The following is a 20,648-nucleotide window of genomic DNA, read 5'->3' as shown; positions in this document are numbered from 1 at the left end:
GTTCCAAGCATTAACAACTCTGTTGCAGAAGTCATATTTTCTGCAATCAAGTTTGAAGCGGTTGACATTTAGCTTGAATCTATTTTTTGCTCTTGTAATATTGCGATTGAAGCTGAAGTAGTCTTTTATAGGAAGGATATTGCAATAGATGATGTATAGATCTATCATCGCCCTCTATCTTCTGTCTATTATCTCTACCTATCTTCCCCCCCTCATCTATCTTTTATTATCTATCTACTGTCTATCTCTACCTTCCTGCCTATCTGCTGTCCTTCCTTCCTTCCTTCCTTCCTTCCTTCCTTCCTTCCTTCCTTCCTTCCTTCCTTCCTCTTTTTTCTTCCTCTTTTTTTCTTTCTGGGTGAGGCCAAGACAGGTATCATGAGATACAGATGCCATATTGCTTACTCCTTTTCTAGTATCATCCATTTTGGGAGGAATTTGCTTGAAAAACAGCTATTAATTGAACAAATATCACAATGAAAGCATATCTGGAAGTTAGTTCAGATTAAGATTGAGCTAAAGTGCTTAATCCTAGCAATAGAGCCCTGGACTCTGCTGTAACATGAAGCAGCGAAACATTCTATTTTTAAGTATCGATAACGGAATTCTCAGAAGCTGCTAAAAATATTTATATGGATTCACTGTAGCAGGCAATCTTATTATCTGGTGCATTGGGTGAGTCATGGTAGGGGTGTGGAGGATGCAGATGTTTTCTATGTTGTTGGCATCACAACACAAACATTTCCCAGCAGTGAAGGATTACCTATAATGAATTGGAGCAGGATCTTGCGCATATGCCTGAAACTAAAAGCAATTCCTTTCCTGACCAATTTTCACAGCGACTCTTTAGCAAGATTGATTAAGAAGAAAAGGACGTAGTTACAACTTAACTCATTCTTACTAACTAAAACAGTGGTCACCAACCAGTGGTCCATGGACCACTGGTGGTCTGTGAGAAAATTTTGGTGGTCCACAGAAAAATTATTTGCATTTTTTATATTGTACTAAATACTATTTTTCTTTTTTTAAAAAAATCATATTAGTGGTCCACAAGATTTAAAATTATGAATTTAGTGGTCCCTGAGATCCGAAATGTTGGTGACCCATGAACTAAAATGAAATATATCTTCAAGTACATTGGACTGGAACCTCCTGGTCTGCTTTTTTGTGAACCACCAACATGGCAGAGACAACATTGGCGTTTGTAGGAGGGTGTTTCCTAAACCGCTGCCCAAATCTTGATCAGATTGAGAACTGTCATATCTTGTACACCAGAGCAAGCTCAAGGGAACAAGAATCACACTGATTTCAAACAGGAGGCTTAATGGTGCAAATTATTGTAGAAACAAAAAAAATATGGAAGTGGTACAAAATCTCGGAAGCTGAGATAGCACTAGCAATAATACTTAGACTTATATACCACTTCATAGTGCTTTATTGCCCTCTCTAAGTGGCTTATAGAGTCAACCTCTTGCCCCCAACAACCTGGGTCCTCATTTTACCGACCTCGGAAGGATGGAAGGCTGAGTCAACCTTGAGCTGGTCAGGATTGAAGGAGTCAAATTCCTGGAGGCGAGGGCAGAGTCACCTTGCAACACTAACTTATGCAGAGGTAGGAACTTCTAGCTCTCTTTTATTAGCAGGGGTGAAAAATCTCTTTGGAAATATCTCATCAGAGAAGTCCTATTGGTTTTGTCTTGGATTTATGGGTCTTTGAATAAGGTTGAGGAGGAACAAAAGTAGACCTTCCCTCTCCAGCCACCCATATGAGAGCAAAGAACAGCATGACCATTTTCTACTTTAACAAAAGTGCTACCTTGTGGCTGCTATAGCTAGAAAAGGCCTTTTCACAGATTAGGCAAGTGAAGGATCTGAAGTTTTATTTATTTATTTACTTTGTCGAGTACGTATTAGATAATATATATAAGTATAAGCATGAATTGAATACATAAAATGAATACAATTAAAGGGAACATTAGGAAAGGGACGGTAGGCACGCTGGTGCTCTTATGCACACCCCTTACAGACTTCTTAGGAATCGGGTGAGGTCAGGGGTGAAATGCTCCCGGTTCTGACCAGATCGCCCGATCTGGTAGCGATTGCAGCGGATGATTCAGAGAACTGGTAGCAAAAATCCCTGTCCCCCCACCCCCGTGCCCAGCTGAGACACGCGATCATCAGAGGGGTTTTTTTTAAACTTTTAAAAGCATTTTTTCTTCGGCCGAAAGAAACATTTACATTTTTTTGTAAAAAAAAAAATTGCTTTTAAAAGGTTCTGACGATCAGGCAACTCAGCTGGGATCGTCAGAACCCTTTAAAAGCATTTCTTCTACAACCTCTTTGGTCGAAGAGGTGGTAGAAAAAATGCTTTTAAAAGTAAAAAAAAAAAAAGTTGGCCATGCCCACATTACCCCACCACCACCACTAAGCCACGGTAGTAACAAATTTTACATTTCACCACTGGGTGAAGTCAACAGTAGCCAGTCTAAGGTTAAAATTTGGGGGATTTTGGGATGAAACCACAGAGTCAGGTAGGGCATTCCAGGCATTGACCACTCTGTTGCTGAAGTCCTATTTTCTGCAATGGAGTTTGGTGCGGTTTACCTTAAGTTTGTATCTATTGTGTGCTCCTGTATTGCTGTGCTTGAAGCTGAAGTAGTCATTGACAGGAAGGACACTGTAGCAAATGATTTTATGAGCTATGCTCAGGTCAGACCGAAGGCGGCGTAGTTCTAAATTTTCTAAGCCCAAAATTTCAAGTCAATTTCAATTGTTGCAATGCAAGCTGAAGTATGCATGGTGGAAAACAAAGAGTGTCAGAACAGACAAGACTGCTGTGTGAACCCAGCACTGGGACCTTGCATGGTCCTGTCTGGAAGAAAAACAACAACAATAAAATCTGATCTCATGAAAAGGCAGAATAACTGAATAACAGAGTTGGAAAGGACCTTGGAGGTCTTCTAGTCCAACCCCCTGCTCAGGCAGGAAACCCTACACCATTTCAGACAAACGGTTGCCCATTCTCTTTTTTAAAAAACTCCAGTGTTGGAGGACCCACAACTTCTGGAGGCAAGTCGTTCCACTCATTAATTGTTCTAATTGTGCCTTAGCATTTAAATGCTGGGGGTTCCACCACACAATTACAAATGTGAAGGACTGGATTCCTGAATCATCCGTGGATTTTCGGCATAAACCTGATTTTTTTCTACTTTGCAGCAAGTCTTTTTGCTAATGGGTAAAGCCTTGAAGTTTCTTGTTGTAGCTAGTTATGACATCTTTTAATTTTTACATCTCCTTCTGTGATCTCTATTGCTGGGGTAGATTATATCTTTCAGCTTGCTAGCTCAAAATCAAATGTTAGAAAACCTCTCCCTTTACAATAGTCCTACACTACAGGCTTTTTTTTTAAAAAAATCAAGTTGCTGATAAAAGAGGTTTGCCTCTTTCTGATATGGAGGACTAGAAGCTAAAACATATGAAGAACGGTTGCAGGAACTCGGTATGCCTGGTTTAATGAAAAGAAGGACTAGGGGAGACATGATAGCAGTGTTCCAATATCTCAGGGATTACTCAAAGAAGAGGGAGTCAAGCTATTCTCCAAAGCTGAGGACCCAGATTATTTGCATTTATATCCCGCCCTTCTCTGAAGACTCAGGGCGGCTTACACTATGTTAGCAATAGTCTTCATCCTATTTGTATATTTAATATACAAAGTCAACTTATTGCCCCCAACAATCTGGATCCTCATTTTACCTACCTTATAAAGGATGGAAGGCTGAGTCAACCTTGGGCCTGGTGGGACTAAAACCTGCAGTAATTGCAGGCAGCTGTGTTAATAACAGACTGTCTTACCAGTCTGAGCCACAGAGGCTTCCAGTGATGAAGCTCCTACATCAGCGGTTCTCAACCTGTGGGTCGCGACCCCATTGGGGTCGAATGACGATTTGCCAGGGGTCGCCTAAGACCATCGGAAATATGGGAAGTATACTTGCGAGTCGAAGAATCGCGCTCCAATGGTTGACTCCACAAGCAATCACTCCCAATCGCTAACCTAATCTGGCTTCAGGCGCGATAAACTTAATAGGGGAGGAGTCTCCGCTTTAATGCCTCCGTCCTCAAGGCAATCGCAAGCAGTTCAGATTGCTAGCCAATATGGCTTCAGGCGCGATAAATTCAAAATGAAAATAATTTTACGGTTGGGGTCGCCACATCGTGGGGTATTGTATTAAAGGGGTCGCCACATTGTGGGGAATTGTATTAAAGGGGTCGCAGCACTATAAAGGTTGAGAACCGCTGTCTTACATCTACTGAAGGCAACTTCTGTTCCATGGGTTGATTGTTCTCACTGTCAGACTACAAGAGACTCAACTTAATGCTTGTAGTTCTTACCATCTAACCCATCATAAAGGAGGCCCCAGACATCAATACTGCTTCTTTCATAATGGGAGAGAAGTATAGTTCAGATGGGGGGTGGGGTTGGCTCCAGTATTATTAGTTGCATGGACTTCTACTTATTCCATTGATTTGCTGAGTGCTAATGGTTAGGATGTCAGCAGAGAGCAGAAGTAATATTGATTACTCCTTGCTGGCCCAGGAGACCTTCAGAGATCTGATTAACTGATAATATCATACAAAAGGTGTAGCTCCACAGTTATTGGATCTTCTGTTCCAGGAATAGTTTCAACATCTGAATCCTAGATGGTTATAATTTCACACCTTGAGATTGTGTAGGGGCAACCACCTAACCAGGATTATTATAAAAGCTTTGCTCAAACTATACTTATCATCTTGCAGGAATTCATAGCCCATGGTTATCTGCTAATTTTGTAGAGCTTTTGAGGTTGATATAAGTGGAAGGAATCTCTGTTGTTTGGTTTAATAGGAACTTATTATCAAGAGGAATTCTTTGCTCTTTCCAGGGCTTTTGATGGTATTTTGGAGATCTCCGAAGCTTCCTATCCACATATTAAAAAGAGCTTTAAACCATGATTGTGGATAGGTTGACATCATGGGATTTGCAGTTGCTTCTTTGCATCTACTGCTTAAATCATTGCAGCCCTTTTGGTTTCTCTCCCAAAGTGGTTTGGTTTCTCTCAAGCACTTAAGTTGAAAAATAGCTGAAGGTTTTTAGGTGAGGGAGTTTTTCAGGCTGAATGTCATAATGAAATACTTTTCAGATGTCACACCTTCATTCCAAAGGTAAATTCTTCATTCCACAGGAATCAGAACTGTGTCTGTTTTTTTTCCCCTGTTCAAAAACTCAAGATACTGTTAGAGAAAGAAGAGGAAAGAGCAATTATCTAGAAAAGGGGTCTCCAACCTAGGCAACTTTAAGCCTGGAGGACTTCAGCTCCCAGAATTCCCCAGCCGGCTTTGCTGGGGAAAGTCCTCCAGGCTTAAAGTTGCCAAGGTTGGAGACCCCTGATCTAGAACCCAGGAATAAAGATGAATAGTGTTCTTATTTGAATCTTTTCAGTTACCTTAAGGCAGGGGTCTGCAAACTTGGCTCTTTTAAGATTTGTGGACTTCAACTCTCAGAGTCTTAAAGAGTCTAAAAGTCTTAAAAGAGCTAAGTTTGCAGACCCCTGTTTAAGCTATAAAGCTTTGTTGGGCATCCTTTCCGGATGGATCAGTGGATGCATCTCTCTGGTTTATAAATCTCAGTCTATTGTGGTTAAGGTTGATTTCACAATCTACTTCATGGGGAATTTCTCCACTTCTTTAATGTCTCCACTAAAACTCCTCTATTTCAGCTTTCATAGGCAATATAGGCTGAATGTCTCAACGGCTTCCTTTGGCAAGGGAGATCTCCAACAAGATATTTCTTCTCAGTCTTAGTACACGTTCTTTCATTCATTGAGGTCTGAATGGCTATGTCTCTCTTAAGGTGTCCTTCATTACTGTAAAATAGATCATTGGACTTAGTATGAGGGCTCCTTTTCAAGTGAGAGAGACTTCCTTCCTTTCTGATACTTGAATAATTTGGAAAGATGGAGTTTCTTCTTTCCTTTCCTTCTTTTTTTCCATTGTCTTTTTATTGGGACTCTACTTATCATCTGGAATTGGAACTGGAACGTTACTGCTCCTTTCCCATTTAAACTCAATGTTCTTTTTCTGCCTTATCATAAAACAGGAAGAGGAATCAAGCTATTCTCCAAAGCAGGGGTCTCCAACCTTTGTCCCTTGAAGACTTGTGGACTTCAACTCCCAGAGTTCCTCAGCCAGCTTTGCTGGCTGAGGGACTCTGGGAGTTGAAGTCCATAAGTCTTCAAGGGACCAAGGTTGGAGACCCGTGCTCCAAAGCACCTGAAGGCAGGACAAGAAGGATGGAAATTAATCATGGATAGCTCCAATCTAGAATTAAGGAGAAATTTTCTGACTGCTAGAAAAATCAGTGGAACAACTTGCCACCACAAGTTGGTGAGTTCTCCAACACTGGAGGTTTTAAGGAGAGATTGGACAAACATTTGTCTGAAAGGGTTTCCTGCTTGAAGGGGGGAGGGGGGTTGGATTAGAAGACTTCCAAATTCCCTTCCAACTCTGTTATTCCTTTATCCTGTTAAGGTGCAATCTGATGTAAAATAGAAAAGATATCCATGTTACGATCAGTCCAGTGCTCCATTTTCACACTTTGGCTAAATACTGAGGATGAGAATAACCGAAGTTTAGAAATCACCACCCCTATCACGTGAATCATAAAGTTCATTTGTTTTAATCTTCTCATCAGTCTGGAAATTCAGTCCGGGTTTTATGTACGAGTACATATGTGTATCAGGGTGAAATCCAGCAGGTTCTGACAGGTTCTGGAGAACCGGTAGCGGAAATTTTGAGCAGTTTGGAGAACCAATAGTGGAAATATTGAGCAGTTCGGAGAACCGGTAGTGGAAATTTTGAGTAGTTCAGAGAACCAGCAAATACCACCTCTGGCTGGCCCCAGAGTGGGGTGGGAATGGAGATTTTGCAATATCTTTCCCCCAGGAGTGGGGAGGGAATGGGGATTTTGCAGTATCCTTCCCCTGGAGTGGGGTGGGAATGGAGATTTTGCAGTATCCTTCCCCTGCCATGCCCCCCAAGCCACGCCACCCCCAAGCCACACACCCCCAAGCCACACACCCCAAGCCACACCATGCCTCCCCAAGCCATGCCCACAGAACCGGTAGTAAAAAAAAATTGGATTCCACTACTGATGTGTATGTACAAAAATGAGCGCCTAAATTACCAATGCAAAAAACCTGCTTTGAGATGTCTCCCCTCCAGGGAATATTCGGGAGTGGAGCTAACAAGATTAGATGCGCATAGCTAAACTCCGCCATTTAGGCCACTCTGAGAGCTTCAGAGAAAATGCATCCAGTTGGGAGTTGGAACACCACACTTAACAAGTGTTTGTGATGGAATGTTGTCGGGATTCCCAGGAGGGAGGTGGTCCATTGCAGAGTAGCAAAAGACAGCGTAGCTTTTATAGTTTGTGTGGGAGAAAAAGGGCGAAGATGGCTCCTCTCTAAACAGTTCCACAATTTATGTGTTTTATGGTGCAAGTAGTTGGCTTTAATTTGGCAAGATCCTATCTATGGGTGAGGAAGGGTAGAGAAAAATTGTCTCAACGTGTCTTTCTTAGTTTTTGGAGCCCAGCAGTGTTCCACAAAGGGAACACAAACGCACCATTTTGGAAGTCATGGGCATGTTGGATCACCCAGACAAGTTTGCAAAAGTCTTGTTCACAAATGTACAGGTAATCTTCGACTTAAGTTTAGTTTAGTTTGCACATCGTACATTGAAACTAAATGCCATCTTCAGTGTACATCAGAACTATAAAAATAAAAACACAAACACAAACACACACCCTTCACATTCTACATAATTATTTATTTATTTTAATTTATATCCCGCCCTTCTCCGAAGACTCAGGGCGGCTTACACTGTGTTAAGCAATAGTCTTCATCCATTTGTATATTATATACAAAGTCAACTTTTATTGCCCCCAACAATCTTGGTCCTCATTTTACCTACCTTGAGTCAACCTTGGGCGTGATGGGACTTGAACTTGCAGTAATTGCAAGCAGCTGTGTTAATAACTGACAGACTGCTGAGCCACCAGAGGCTGAAATTGAAAACCCAATATTGAATTAATATTGCACAATACTGTAGAATTCAATATAGTTACTGCCCTGGGATAGAAGCTGTTTTTCAGCCTATTTGTCCTTGTTTTTATTGTCCTGTACCGTCTGCCAGATGGTAATAGTTAAAAAAAAAAGGGTTGCCCAGGATGAGATGGATCTTTAAGGATGTTTTGAACTTTCTTAAGGCAGAGGGAACTGTAAAGCTCTTCCAAAGAGGGGAGATGGCAACCACTGATTCTCTGGGCAATGAGGTTACCCCTCTGGAGTGCTGCCCTATCTGCCACTGTGCAATTGGCAAATTTGTTTAGTGTCTGTTCAAAGTTACAATGGCACTGAAAAAAAGTAATTTATGGCTGTATTTCACACAACTGTTGGGGCATCCTCATGGTCACATAATCAAAATTCATTCGGTTGACAGCTGACTCATATATATAACTGTTGCAGGGTCCCAGGTCAGCGACCCCCTTTTGTGATCTTCTGACAAGCAAAGTCAATGGGAAAGCCAGATTCACTTAACAACCATGTGACTAACTTAACAACTGCAGTGATTCACTTAACAACTCTGGCAACAAAGGTTGTGAAATGGGGCAAAACTCACAAAAAATGTCTCGCTTAGCAACAGAAATTTTGGGCTCGATTGTGATAATAATACGAGGACCATCTGTATCTGAAAATAGCAGATTGTAAAAATAAAAGTACAAATGGATCATCACATGAATATGTGGAATATGACATCTTGGAAGATGACATCAGGAGTCTGGAAGACAGTGAGATAAGATAGCCAGGTCTCCACCTTTTGTTTCTTGTCATCATCTATATTTTTAGCTCCAGAGTTAATTTCCAAACTAAATAGGAAGAGAAGGGTGTTTAAATAATCTTAAAAATCATCATCATTAAAATGTTTCAAATGGAAAGGAGTAGTAATGTCCACGATAAAGTATAAAAATATTCAAATAGCAATGAGTGACTGGGGAAAAAAGATAGGAGGACGATAAAGCAGGAGAGGAAATATTTTATAATTTTGTTTTTAAAATGTGAGTTATTTTTATTTGCTTTTTTCATTCCCCCCCCTGCCAAATCTGTTTAAGTATGCACATGCATTTTGGCTTTTTATTTTGCTGTTTCTTTTTGCACATTTGACTGAACCAATAAAAAAAAATCAATAGATTTTTTTAGATTATATCCTTTTGGGCAAGAAATAGTATTTCAGAAATGACCTTGTTTCATTGAGGTTGTGGGAGATGCAATGAAATTAATACTGTACTTGAATATATTGTACCATTTGGATAAGAAGCAATTACATGGATTAGCTCAACTTTGAGATTTAATATTTTCAGAGGTTTATATTCTTTTGAAGTTGATCTCCATCACATGGGAGTTGACATGAGGACAAAAAAAAATAGACTTTCAGGGGAAAAAATGTTAATATTCAGTATAAGGAAAACAAATATGTGACTCTCATTATTCAGTGGTTTGCAGAATTGATTTATATAGATCAGCTATAGACCACTGTAATGAATCATGACTCCAGTACTGATATATGTGTGTCTGTGAATATATATCCGAATCTTTTTGATTCCTACTTTATTTTTATTTGCTTTTTTCATTTCCCCCCTGCCAAATCTGTTTAAGTATGCACATGCATTTTGGCTTTTTATTTTGCTGTTTCTTTTTGCACATTTGACTGAACCAATAAAAAAAAAAATCAATAGATTTTTTTAGATTATATCCTTTTGGGCAAGAAATAGTATTTCAGAAATGACCTTGTTTCATTGAGGTTGTGGGAGATGCAATGAAATTAATACTGTACTTGAATATATTGTACCATTTGGATAAGAAGCAATTACATGGATTAGCTCAACTTTGAGATTTAATATTTTCAGAGGTTTATATTCTTTTGAAGTTGATCTCCATCACATGGGAGTTGACATGAGGACAAAAAAAAAATAGACTTTCAGGGGAAAAAATGTTAATATTCAGTATAAGGAAGACAAATATGTGACTCTCATTATTCAATGGTTTGCAGAATTGATTTATATAGATCAGCTATAGACCACTGTAATGAATCATGACTCCAGTGCTGATATATGTGTGTCTGTGAATATATATCCGAATCTTTTTGATTCCTACTTTATTTTTATTTTGTTTTAGTGTTTTTATCTTTCCTTTATTTTTTATAAATAATTCAAGGTGATGAACATTCCTAATTATTCTCCTCTATTTTCCTCACAACGACTCTGTGAGGTCACCCAGATTTTTTGTGCCTAAGGAAGGACTAGAACTCCCAGTCTCCTGGTGATTGGCCCAAAGTCACCCAGCTGGCTTTCATGCCTAAAACAGAACAAGAACTCCCAGTCTCCTGGTGATTGGTCCAGGGTCACCCAGCTGGCTTTCACGCCTAAGACAGAACTAGAACTCCCAGTCTCCTGGTGATTGGTCCAGGGTCACCCAGCTGGCTTTCACGCCTAAGACAGAACTAGAACTCATTGTCTCCTGGTGATTGGCCCAAAGTCACCCAGCTGGCTTTCATGCCTAAGAGAGAACGAGAACTCCCAGTCTCCTGGTGATTGGCCCAAAGTCACCCAGCTGGCTTTCATGCCTAAAGCTGGACTAGAACTCACAGTCTCCTGGTTCCTACCTGGTGCCTTAACCACTAGACCAAGCTGGCTCCACTTTAGCCTTTTTCTTCTTTTATAATCTTATGTGTTCTTTTTCTTTGTTTTTTCCCCCTTATATTGAGCTTATTTAAAATCAACACAATTCTAGAACATGGACAGAGAAGGGTATATGGTCCATACCTATAACCACGGGAGGCATGAATCATGCTATGTGAAAATTAAACAAAAAAAAACAAACACCCTGAACTATACTTTTTGCGTACTAACCATGTTCAGTTTTTTTTTCCAATTTGTTGCAGAGCTGGAATTCTGTGACTCTTCCCACATGTTGTGTGCTGGCTACCAGGGGGACCTGCATACAGTTTCTCCACACGGCTATCCTATCGAGATGGGGTCGGATATGGATACCGAGACGGAAGGAGGTGCTTCACCAGATCAGGCCTTGAGGATGTGGATGTCGGGCATGAAATCCGAACACAGCTCCTGTTTATCAAGCCGTGCGAACTCAGCCTTGTCCCTCACCGATACCGATCACGAAAGGAAGTCTGATGGAGAGAACGGTAAAGAAGTAACCTTGGCAATCAATTTTAAGAGATCCAGATCTATTTCGCTTGCCTTATTTTCCCTTTCAGTGTCCGAGTCCATATAGTTCTCCCAGCCATGGTTTCCTTTAATCTCAGTATATTGAATAAACCATAGTTACTTGGCTTTATGCATTGCACTAATCTTCAAACAATGCTTTATAATCCATAGTGGTGTAATGTTTAGAAGTACTGCAGGCTACTTCTGCTGACTGCCGGCTGCCAACACTTTGACAGTTAGAATCTCACCAGGCTCAAGGTTGACTCAGCCTTCCATCCTCCCGAGATCAGTAAAATGAGGACCCAGATTGTTGGGGGCCATAGGCTGACTCTGTAAACAGCTTAGAGAGGGCTGTAAAGGACTATGAAGCGGTATATAAGTCTAAATGCTATTGCTATTGCTATAGTGGTTGTATCTCTACATGGCATTAATCAAATTTAATCAATTAAAACAAACTGTAGTATAACTTAGAGCAAAATTCTCCATAGTGGTCAATACTGACCCTCTTAAGGGGTCACTCAATGCTGTTGGTTGTTGTTACTCATAGCATTACAGGTAGTCCTAGACTTACATTAGTTCATTTAGTGACTGTTCAAAGTTACAACATCACTGAAAAAAGTGACTTATGACCAGTGGTGGGATTCAAATAATTTAACAACCGGTTCTTTGCCCTAATGATTTCTTCCAACAACCAGTTTGCCAAGCTGTTCAGAAAGTTAACAACTAGTTCTCCCGAAGTGGTGCGAACTGGCTGAATCCCACCACTGACTTATGACTGTTTTTCATACTTACAACCATTAGAGCATTTCCATGGTCACATCATCAAAATTCAGATGCTTGGCAACTGGCTCATATTTATGATGGTTGCAATGTCCTGGGCAGAGCCTTCTTAAGAGCATTATGGGCCCCTGGCAAAGAAGTGTAATGGGGCCCCTAGGACAGCTACTCACAGTTGCCCGGGGCCCATAATGCTGTTAAGACAGTTCTGCCCAGGACAATACAATCGTCATGTAAATGGTCGATAAAAAACATGTTAGGATTAATTTAAAAAATGCAGTAAAATGTAATAAATATGTTGCTGTATTTATAGGATACAAGGTTCACTGAAGGGTTAACGTACACGGATTGATATGGGGACCCTATGCTTGTGGGGCCCAGGAACAAGTGCCCATCAGGCCCATGCGTTAAGACAGCCCTGGTCACGTGATCCTTTTCTGCGACCTTCTGACAAAGCAAAGTCAATGGGGAAGCCAGATTCACTTAACAACTGTGTTACTAATTGAACCATTGCAGTGATTCATTTAACAACAGTGGCGAGAAAGGTTGTAAAATGGGGCAAAACTCACTTAGCAAATTTTTCACTTAGGAACAGAAATTTTGGGTTCAGTGGCAGCCGTAGGTCGAGGACTTATCTGTATTAGTGAAAATGTTAATTTATTAGCTGTGCTCATCAGCCTCGCTTGCGCTCATCCCATAAGTCCTTCTTCAAGGACCTGGAAGGCCTTGAAATCAGTGTTGAAATCCTCCGAGGTTTGCCACTCACTGGTTCGCTGCCCGCACGCATGCACGTTGCACACCAAACACGTGCTTCACGGCGAAAAGGAGGCTTAAGAAGGTAAGTAGAACAGTGAGGGGGGGGGAAACAGCTGTGCCGCGCAATTTAGATTCACTAGAAAGAAGGATTTTCTGCTTTCTAGCAAATATAAATCACGCGACACAGCTGATCGTTGGAAATTACCGGTTAAGAGAATCCAGTAGCAATTTTTTTACTACCAGTTCGCCCAAACCGGTGCGAACCGATAGCATTTCACCTCGCTTGAAATCATCCTGTGTCCCCGTCTTCTTGGTCAGACAAAAGTGGGTGCAGCTTGGGCAGAGAAATCAGCCTTTGTGTTGCCTTTGTGCTGCCAAATCTTTGCAGCAAGAGGAAAGGGTTTGCCTTCTCAATCCCTTTTCCTTTCCAGTTCTCTTTTTTGAAAACAAAGTAGGCAGAAAGGGTCAATTAACTGGGTTTTCCCTGTAGCATTACTAGCTTGGTAGAGTTAGGTTAAGCTCGCACACAATTGGGTTGACTTTGGGCTGTTAAATTATCCGGGAGGTTAATTGACTGGATTAATTCTTGTTATTTTCACAACACATTAATATACACACTCCATTAACCCAGTTAAGTGTTCTGTGGGAACCAGGTCTGTGCTCCTCTCGCTTTTCCCCATGCTTGCACACAATCAGTGTTTGAGGAAGAAGGGATGCTATAAACTTGAAATCAACATGCCTGAGAAAAAAGATGAAGGCTCAAGGGAATAAAGTCTTCAATCTATGAGAGCGCAGAACATTCTCAGCACAGTGGTGGCAAAAGAAAAGAAAAGAAACAGAAGATACCATCATGGGTTAGGTTGCTAGAACACATTCTGCACGTGGATGTTTATTTCCAAAGCACAAGGTGTCAACCCCACCACGAGATCACCTCTACAGGGTGGCTGAAACTATATTTATTGAGATTGGCTGCAATAACAGAATCTTGCGAGTCTGATTGTGTTGTTCCTGCTCCTTCCTACTCTCCAGTGAATTAGTAACATATCTGCCTGAGCAACTTCTGAATATTATTGTTCCAGACTGAAATGTATATCTATATCCAGTGGTGGCATTCAGCTGGTTCGGGCTGGTTCGGGAAAACTGGTTGTTAAATTGTTGTCTGGCCCCTCCCTGCCCTGCCCCTTCCAGGAGTCCCCACACACCTCATTTGGTCCCAGGAGGCTGCAGGGAGTCCTCCCAGTCCCAAAACAGGGTGTGGGGGGTGCAGCACCCCCCCAGCCCGTTTTCATTCCCAGGAGGCTTCAGGGAGGCCTGGTCCAAACCAGGGCACAGTGGGGGCATGCCCCCCACAGCCATATTTACTCCCAGGAGGCTTCAGCGAGGCCTAGGCCCAAAATGGGGTGCAGGGGTGTGTGACGTGCTCTCCCTGTAGGCCCTTTTTGTTCCCAGGAGGCAGCAGAGATGCGTACTTGGCCCAAAATGGGGCACAGGGTGGTAGTGTGCCCCCCACGTGACCTGTTTTTGCTCCCAGGGGGCTTCAAGGAGGCCTACACCCAAAACAGGATGCGGGGGGGTGGCGCCCCCCCAGCCCGTTTTTGCTCCCAGGAGGCTGCAATTAGGCCTCCCAGGAGGCTGCAATTAGGGCACGGGGTGTGGCGCAGGTCCCGATGGCCCGTTTTTACTCCCAGGAGTCTGCAGGGAGGCCGAGTACTGCCTATCACACCCCCTGGCCATGCCGACCATGGCCACGTCACCCAGCCGGTCATTAGGGCAGCGAACCGGTTGTTAAATTATATGAATCCTATCACTGTATCTATCTATATCTAAGGTAAAGGTTCCCCTCGCACATACGTGCTAGTCGTTGCCAACTCTAGGGGGCGGTGCTCATCTCCGTTTCAAAGCCGAAGAGCCAGTGCTGTCAGAAGACGTCTCCGTGGTCATGTGGCCGGCATGACTCAACGCCAAAGATATATGGAATGCAGTTACCTTCCCACCAAAGGTGGTCCCTATTTTTCTACTTGCATTTTTACGTGCTTTTGTAACTGCTAGGTTGGCAGAAGTTGGGACTAGTAACAGGAGCTCACCCCATTACACGGCAGCACTAGGGATTTGAACCGCCGAACTGCCGACCTTTCAATCAACAAGCTCAGCTGTTTTAGCCCCTGAGCCACCGTGTCCCTTAACTATATATTTATTTATTTATTTGTTTATTTGTTTGTTTGTTTATATTTCTATACCGCCCTTCTCCCAAAGGTCTCAGGGCGGTTTACAGCCATATTAAAAACAATTTTTACAGACACTAAAATGATTTAAAATGAAATATTTAAATTTAGGCTGATTCCTTAAAACCCATTTAAAATTCCCAATTAAAACTATCAGGCCAGTCCTGCACGATGAAACAGCCATGTTTTCAGCTTGCGTCGGAAAGTCCGGAGATCAGGGAGTTGGCGAATACCAGGTGGTAATTCGTTCCAGAGGGTTGGGGCCCCCACAGAGAAGGCCCTCCCCCTGGGGGTCACCAGCCGACATTGTCTAGCCGACGGCACCCCGAGGAGGCCCACTCTGTGGGAGCGCACTGGTTGCTGGGAGGCCGTCGGTCGCAGTAGGCGGTCCCATAAATAGCCAGGTCCCATGCCATGAAGCGCTTTAAAGGTGGTAACCAGTACCTTGAATTGTACCTGGAAGATCACCGGAAGCCAGTGCAGCCTACGCAGGAGTGGTGTTATATGGAAGCCTCGATTTGCTCCCTCTATCACCCGCGCGGCTGCATTCTGGACCAGCTGAAGCCTCCGGGTGCTCTTCAAGGGGAGCCCCATGTAGAGAGCATTACAGTAGTCTAGACAGGAGGTAACAAGGGCATGGGTGACCGTGCATAGGGCATCCCGATCTAAGAAGGGACGCAACTGGCGAATCAGGCGGACCTGATAGAAAGCTCCTCTGGTGACGGCCGTCGTTTGATCTTCCAACGACAGCCGTGCATCCAGAAGAACGCCCAGATTGCGGATCTTCCCCGTGGGGGCCAATGACTCGCCTCCCACAGTCAGCGATGGAATCAGCTGATTATAAAGGGATGCCGGCATCCACAGCCACTCGGCTTTGGAAGGGTTGAGCCGGAGCCTGTTTCTCCCCATCCAGACCCACACGGCCTCCAGACACCGGGACATATATCATCTATATATCTATATATCTATACCTATCTATATATCTGTATCAATATTTCAAGCCCATTGAAATGTTTTTTTTAATTAGATTTTTTTATTAGAAGGTTAGAATACAGGATTGCAGGCTAACTCTGCCCACAGCCTGGAGTTCGAATCTCACCGGCTCAAGGTTGACTCAGCCTTCCATTCTTCCAAGGCTGGTAAAAGGAGGACCCAGATTATTGGGGGCAAGAGGCTGACTCTGTAAACTGCTTAGAGAGGGCTGTAAAACACTGTGAAATGGTATATAAGTGCTGTTGCTATTAGAAGCCTTGGTGGTGCAGTGGTTAGAATGCAGTATTGCAGGATAATTCTGCCCACTACCAGCAGTTCGATCCTGATCAGCTCAACGTTGACTCAGCCTTCCATCCTTCTGAGGTTGGTAAAGTGAGGACTCAGATTGTTGGGGGCCATAGGCTGACTCTGTAAACCAGTTAGAGAGGGCAATAAAGCACTATGAAGCGGTATATAAGTCTAAGTACTATTGCTATTTTTTCTTCTTTTCTGTCTTTTTTTCTTATTTCTTACATTCCTTTTCATTTTTAAATACTTTTACTGTATTGCAAAATTTTAGTAAAATATTTAAGAGGGAGAGAGAAAATTAGATCATTTGGGAAATGAGAGGAATAGAAGGTAGATAGATAATTTTTTCCACAACTACTGTTTTCTCCTGGTAAATGGCCACTATGATAACTTTCTTTTTACTGGTGACAAAACTGCCCAACTGTTACTAGGAAAGCTACACCAACCTCTGTTTTCCCACTGAATGCCCCTGCAAACTTTCTTCCTTCCCCCCCATATTAACATTTCAAATAAAACGCTGGTAGAAAAATGTGTATTGCCTTTGCAAACGACTGTTCCATACTTAGAGATGAGATGATATAAATAGGGATATAAAGGAAGAGCCTGGGGATGAATTGAAAACTTTCCAAAGAAAAATAATACACAACTTTAATAGCTTTTGCTACCCCTTAACTTTATTATTGTCGGAGGAGAGCTTGCAAAATTTAACTAGTACTGTATATAGTCAAATGCTTTGGAACTGTATATTTTGATGAATAGTTGAATAGCAATACCAATAGCACTTAGACTTTATATACGCTTTACAGCCTTCTCCAAGCAGTTTGCAGAGCCAGCATATTGCCCCCAACAATCTGGATCCTCATTTTACTGACTTCAGAAGGATGGAAGGCTGAGTCAACTTTGATCCGGTAACGATCAAACTGCTCACAGTCAGCAGGTTAGCCTGCAATACTGCATTCTAACCACTAGGCCACCACGACTCTTATTGAGATCCTATTGGGATAGTATTATTGCATAAGTGTGGGCTTCTTCGATGGATTTTCTTTCTTGTTTCTTCCCCCTGTTCACCATCAGAACTGTGAGAAGGATTTCCATACAAACTTTTTTAAAAATGAAGAAATGATTTGTTTCTGTTAGACATGGTGAACTTCGCAAGTGGTAATATGGGGAAAAGCAAGGAAGCTAATTTAATGCAAAATTACGGAAGAAACGATTTGGATGAACGGCTGTTTTAGAGCATTAATGGACAAACTGGTCCACGTTTGTCCTTGTTAGTTTCACCTTTTCCCCCATTTCTTGGGTGCTCCAGCCTATTCTGCAGTCGTCTATGATTTATGCAAGGAAGCATGCATGATTTTAATGCCCTGCCGATAAAATACTTTTCCCCCATCCAGTCTTTTATTCTTAAAAAAAACACCCCTCTTTGGCACATTTCCTCCTAAAATATGCATATGTGCTTATTTGAACCTAAAATACAGCTTCATACACATCCTGGTGGCTTTCTTAATTAGCCAAAAGCAGCTTTGCAAAATTCTCCAGAGGACACCTGAATATTCACAAAGATACACAAAATCTCATCAGTCTATTTCTGTGAAAAGCAGTAAACAAATCAGCTTGCTTTGAAAAAAATCACTTTTAAGACGAGCTCTGTTTTCAGTCCTTTCCCCCCAATCTGTAGCATAGACACTGTTTTGATAGAAGATACTATTTGTAGCTCAGGCTTGAATGGTGAGATTCTTAGTCCTCTAAGAGATTGGCTGTTTTCTTGCAGTGCAGTGATGACATTACCTAGTTTGGTAATGAAACGTCCGCAAGAAAACCACCAAGCTCAGAGAGCACGAAGGGGCTCATAGACACTATTTTGGTTTGGTTGAAATGGAAGAGTAAAAAATAATGCAACTAAAATAGAGTCAGAAGAAAAAAGGAAGAAACAAAAGAGAAAACTCAAATGCAAAAAAAAAAAAAAAAAAGCTAGAACAAAAATTGAAAAGAAAGAAAAGATTTGGATGAACGGCTGTTTTAGAGCATTAATGGACAAACTGGTCCACGTTTGTCCTTGTTAGTTTCACCTTTTCCCCATTTCTTGGGTGCTCCAGCCTATTCTGCAATCGTCTATGATTTATGCAAGGAAGCCTGCATGATTTTAATGCCCTGCCGATAAAATACTTTTCCCCATTTCTTGGGTGCTCCAGCCTATTCTGCAATCGTCTATGATTTATGCAAGGAAGCTAATTTAATGCAAAATTATGGAAGAAAAGATTTGGATGAACGGCTGTTTTAGAGCATTAATGGACAAACTGGTCCACGTTTGTCCTTGTTAGTTTCACCTTTTCCCCATCCAGTCTTTTATTCTTAAAAAAAAAAAAAAGCTAGAACAAAAATTGAAAAGAAAGAAAAGATTATAGATTTACCATTTTATTTATTTATTGAATTTCTAGACCGCCCTTCTCCCGAAGGACTCAGGGCGGTGTACAGCCAGGCTAAAAACATACACAATATACAATATTAAAAAACTAAATTAAGACACTTATTACACAATTGGCCGAAAAAATTAAAATAATTAAAATCTAAAAAAACCCAATTTAAAATATAAATAGAATTTAAAATTTAAAAGCTAAAACAGTTTAAAAACGTTTAAGCTAGCCCCGCGCGAATAAACAAATATGTTTTCAATTCGCGGCGAAAGGTCCGAAGGTCAGGTATTTGACGTAATCCAGGGGGAAGTTCATTCCAAAGAGTAGGAGCCCCCACAGAGAAGGACCTTCCCCTGGGGGCCGCCAGCCGACATTGTTTGGCGGACGACACCCTGAGAAGTCCCTCTCTGTGAGAGCGTACGGGACGGTGGGAGGCATGAGGTAACAGCAGGCGGTCCCGTAAGTACCCAGGTCCCAAGCCATGGAGCGCTTTAAAGGTGGTAACCAAAACCTTGAAATGCACCCGGAAGGCAACAGGTAGCCAGTGCAGTCTGCGCAGGAGAGGTGTTACATGGGAGTCTCTAAATTTCCATGATCCTCTTCTTTCTAGACAATCTAATTGTCAAAACCATAGCTCATAAGTTCATTTGTTTCTGTTTTATGTAAAAAGTCCATAAGGTACTGTGCATTTTCTTTCTGACAGCTTACAAAAACTGTTTTATCTTTAACATCTGTACAGCTGCAGTCCTTTGTCTAACACAAATAGATGGAGATTTTTAACGTTTTATCAGGGGTCAGAAAATGCCATCACGAGCTGGGCAAAAGACAATATGACTTTTTTCCCTGAGCTTTGCCTACCGATTGTGGTGAGAAAGTGTTCCTCTCTCTTTGTTTCATAGTCTTGAGCTTAAGATAATTGTCTTAGATAATTAGTCTAAGATAATTTAATTGGTTTTTGAAAATTATTTTTGTCTGACTTTACAGAGGCGTGAAATGTGTTTTTTTTTAAAAAAAAAAGGTTTCTACATGGTAAAATAAAGTACTTAATTCAGCTAAGTACAGAGAAGAAACTTACAGAATGATATTAACGGTAAGATCTCTTGACAAGTGATGCAGATAACATGGGATTTACTGATTAAATAAATAAAAGCATCAACACGTGCCCTTTTTAGTATGCTTACTGTATGCTATATTCTCAAGTGAATTTTCTTACTATTAAGCTGCGCAGCAGCCCATAATACTCAACTTCCACATCAACATTTCTGATGTTGTCTCTTAGGCGATGTAATTTCTTTGAAGCCACAATGAAGTTCGTTACTGCGTTATTTGAGGCGGGGGTATACCGCATACGGCTGAATTGTGCACACACATCATTAATCTCATAAATAACTATTATGCATGCAGAAATAATAACTGTATTTCCTGTAGTTTCTGTGGAGAATTCCTTATAAATCTAGATAGCGCCTCTGAAATCAAGCTGAGAATATTTAGTAAAAAATACAGTACTAACTTCAGCGCCGTTGCTTGGCGTAATTAAAAAATCACAAGCTAGATCTTGCCAAATTGGGCTTAAAGCTTGCTTCTTCCAGCATTTTCCTCTCCCGGTTTGACTAGCTAGCTTGTTTTTAGAAAGGTCACAATAAGCCATCTCTTATCATTTTTGAAAGATTTTTTTTTTTTTTGAAATATTAACAGAAAAAGATTTTAGCGTTTCTGAAAGACAATACGTAAGGAAGATTTGGAAGAAATGGGTTGATTATATGTTTTATAACCATCATAAAAGACTAGATATTTGGATTTATACTGGATTTTGACGAGGAAGGACTAAAGTTGAATAGATATTGTAATTTCCCTGTATTGAAATTTTATAATCTGTTGTAT

The 20,648-nt window shown here is 41.4% G+C and overlaps 1 protein-coding gene across 1 annotated transcript in view; it reads left to right on the top strand.

Moving 5' to 3' along the window:
- The window catches only part of TENM1 (teneurin transmembrane protein 1), a 544,190-nt gene that overhangs the window by 209,281 nt on the left and 314,261 nt on the right, over positions 1 to 20,648 (top strand). The window contains exon 3 of the mRNA XM_058196608.1: positions 11,035 to 11,295. Within this exon, the coding sequence (XP_058052591.1) occupies positions 11,035 to 11,295 (261 nt within the window). The remainder of the gene's footprint in view (positions 1 to 11,034; positions 11,296 to 20,648) is intronic.

The sequence above is a fragment of the Ahaetulla prasina genome, chromosome 11, assembly GCF_028640845.1.
Source record: "Ahaetulla prasina isolate Xishuangbanna chromosome 11, ASM2864084v1, whole genome shotgun sequence".
NCBI classification, from domain to species: domain Eukaryota; kingdom Metazoa; phylum Chordata; class Lepidosauria; order Squamata; family Colubridae; genus Ahaetulla; species Ahaetulla prasina.
Note: the sequence above shows the minus strand (reverse complement) of the source record. Positions and strands in the feature narration are given on the sequence as shown.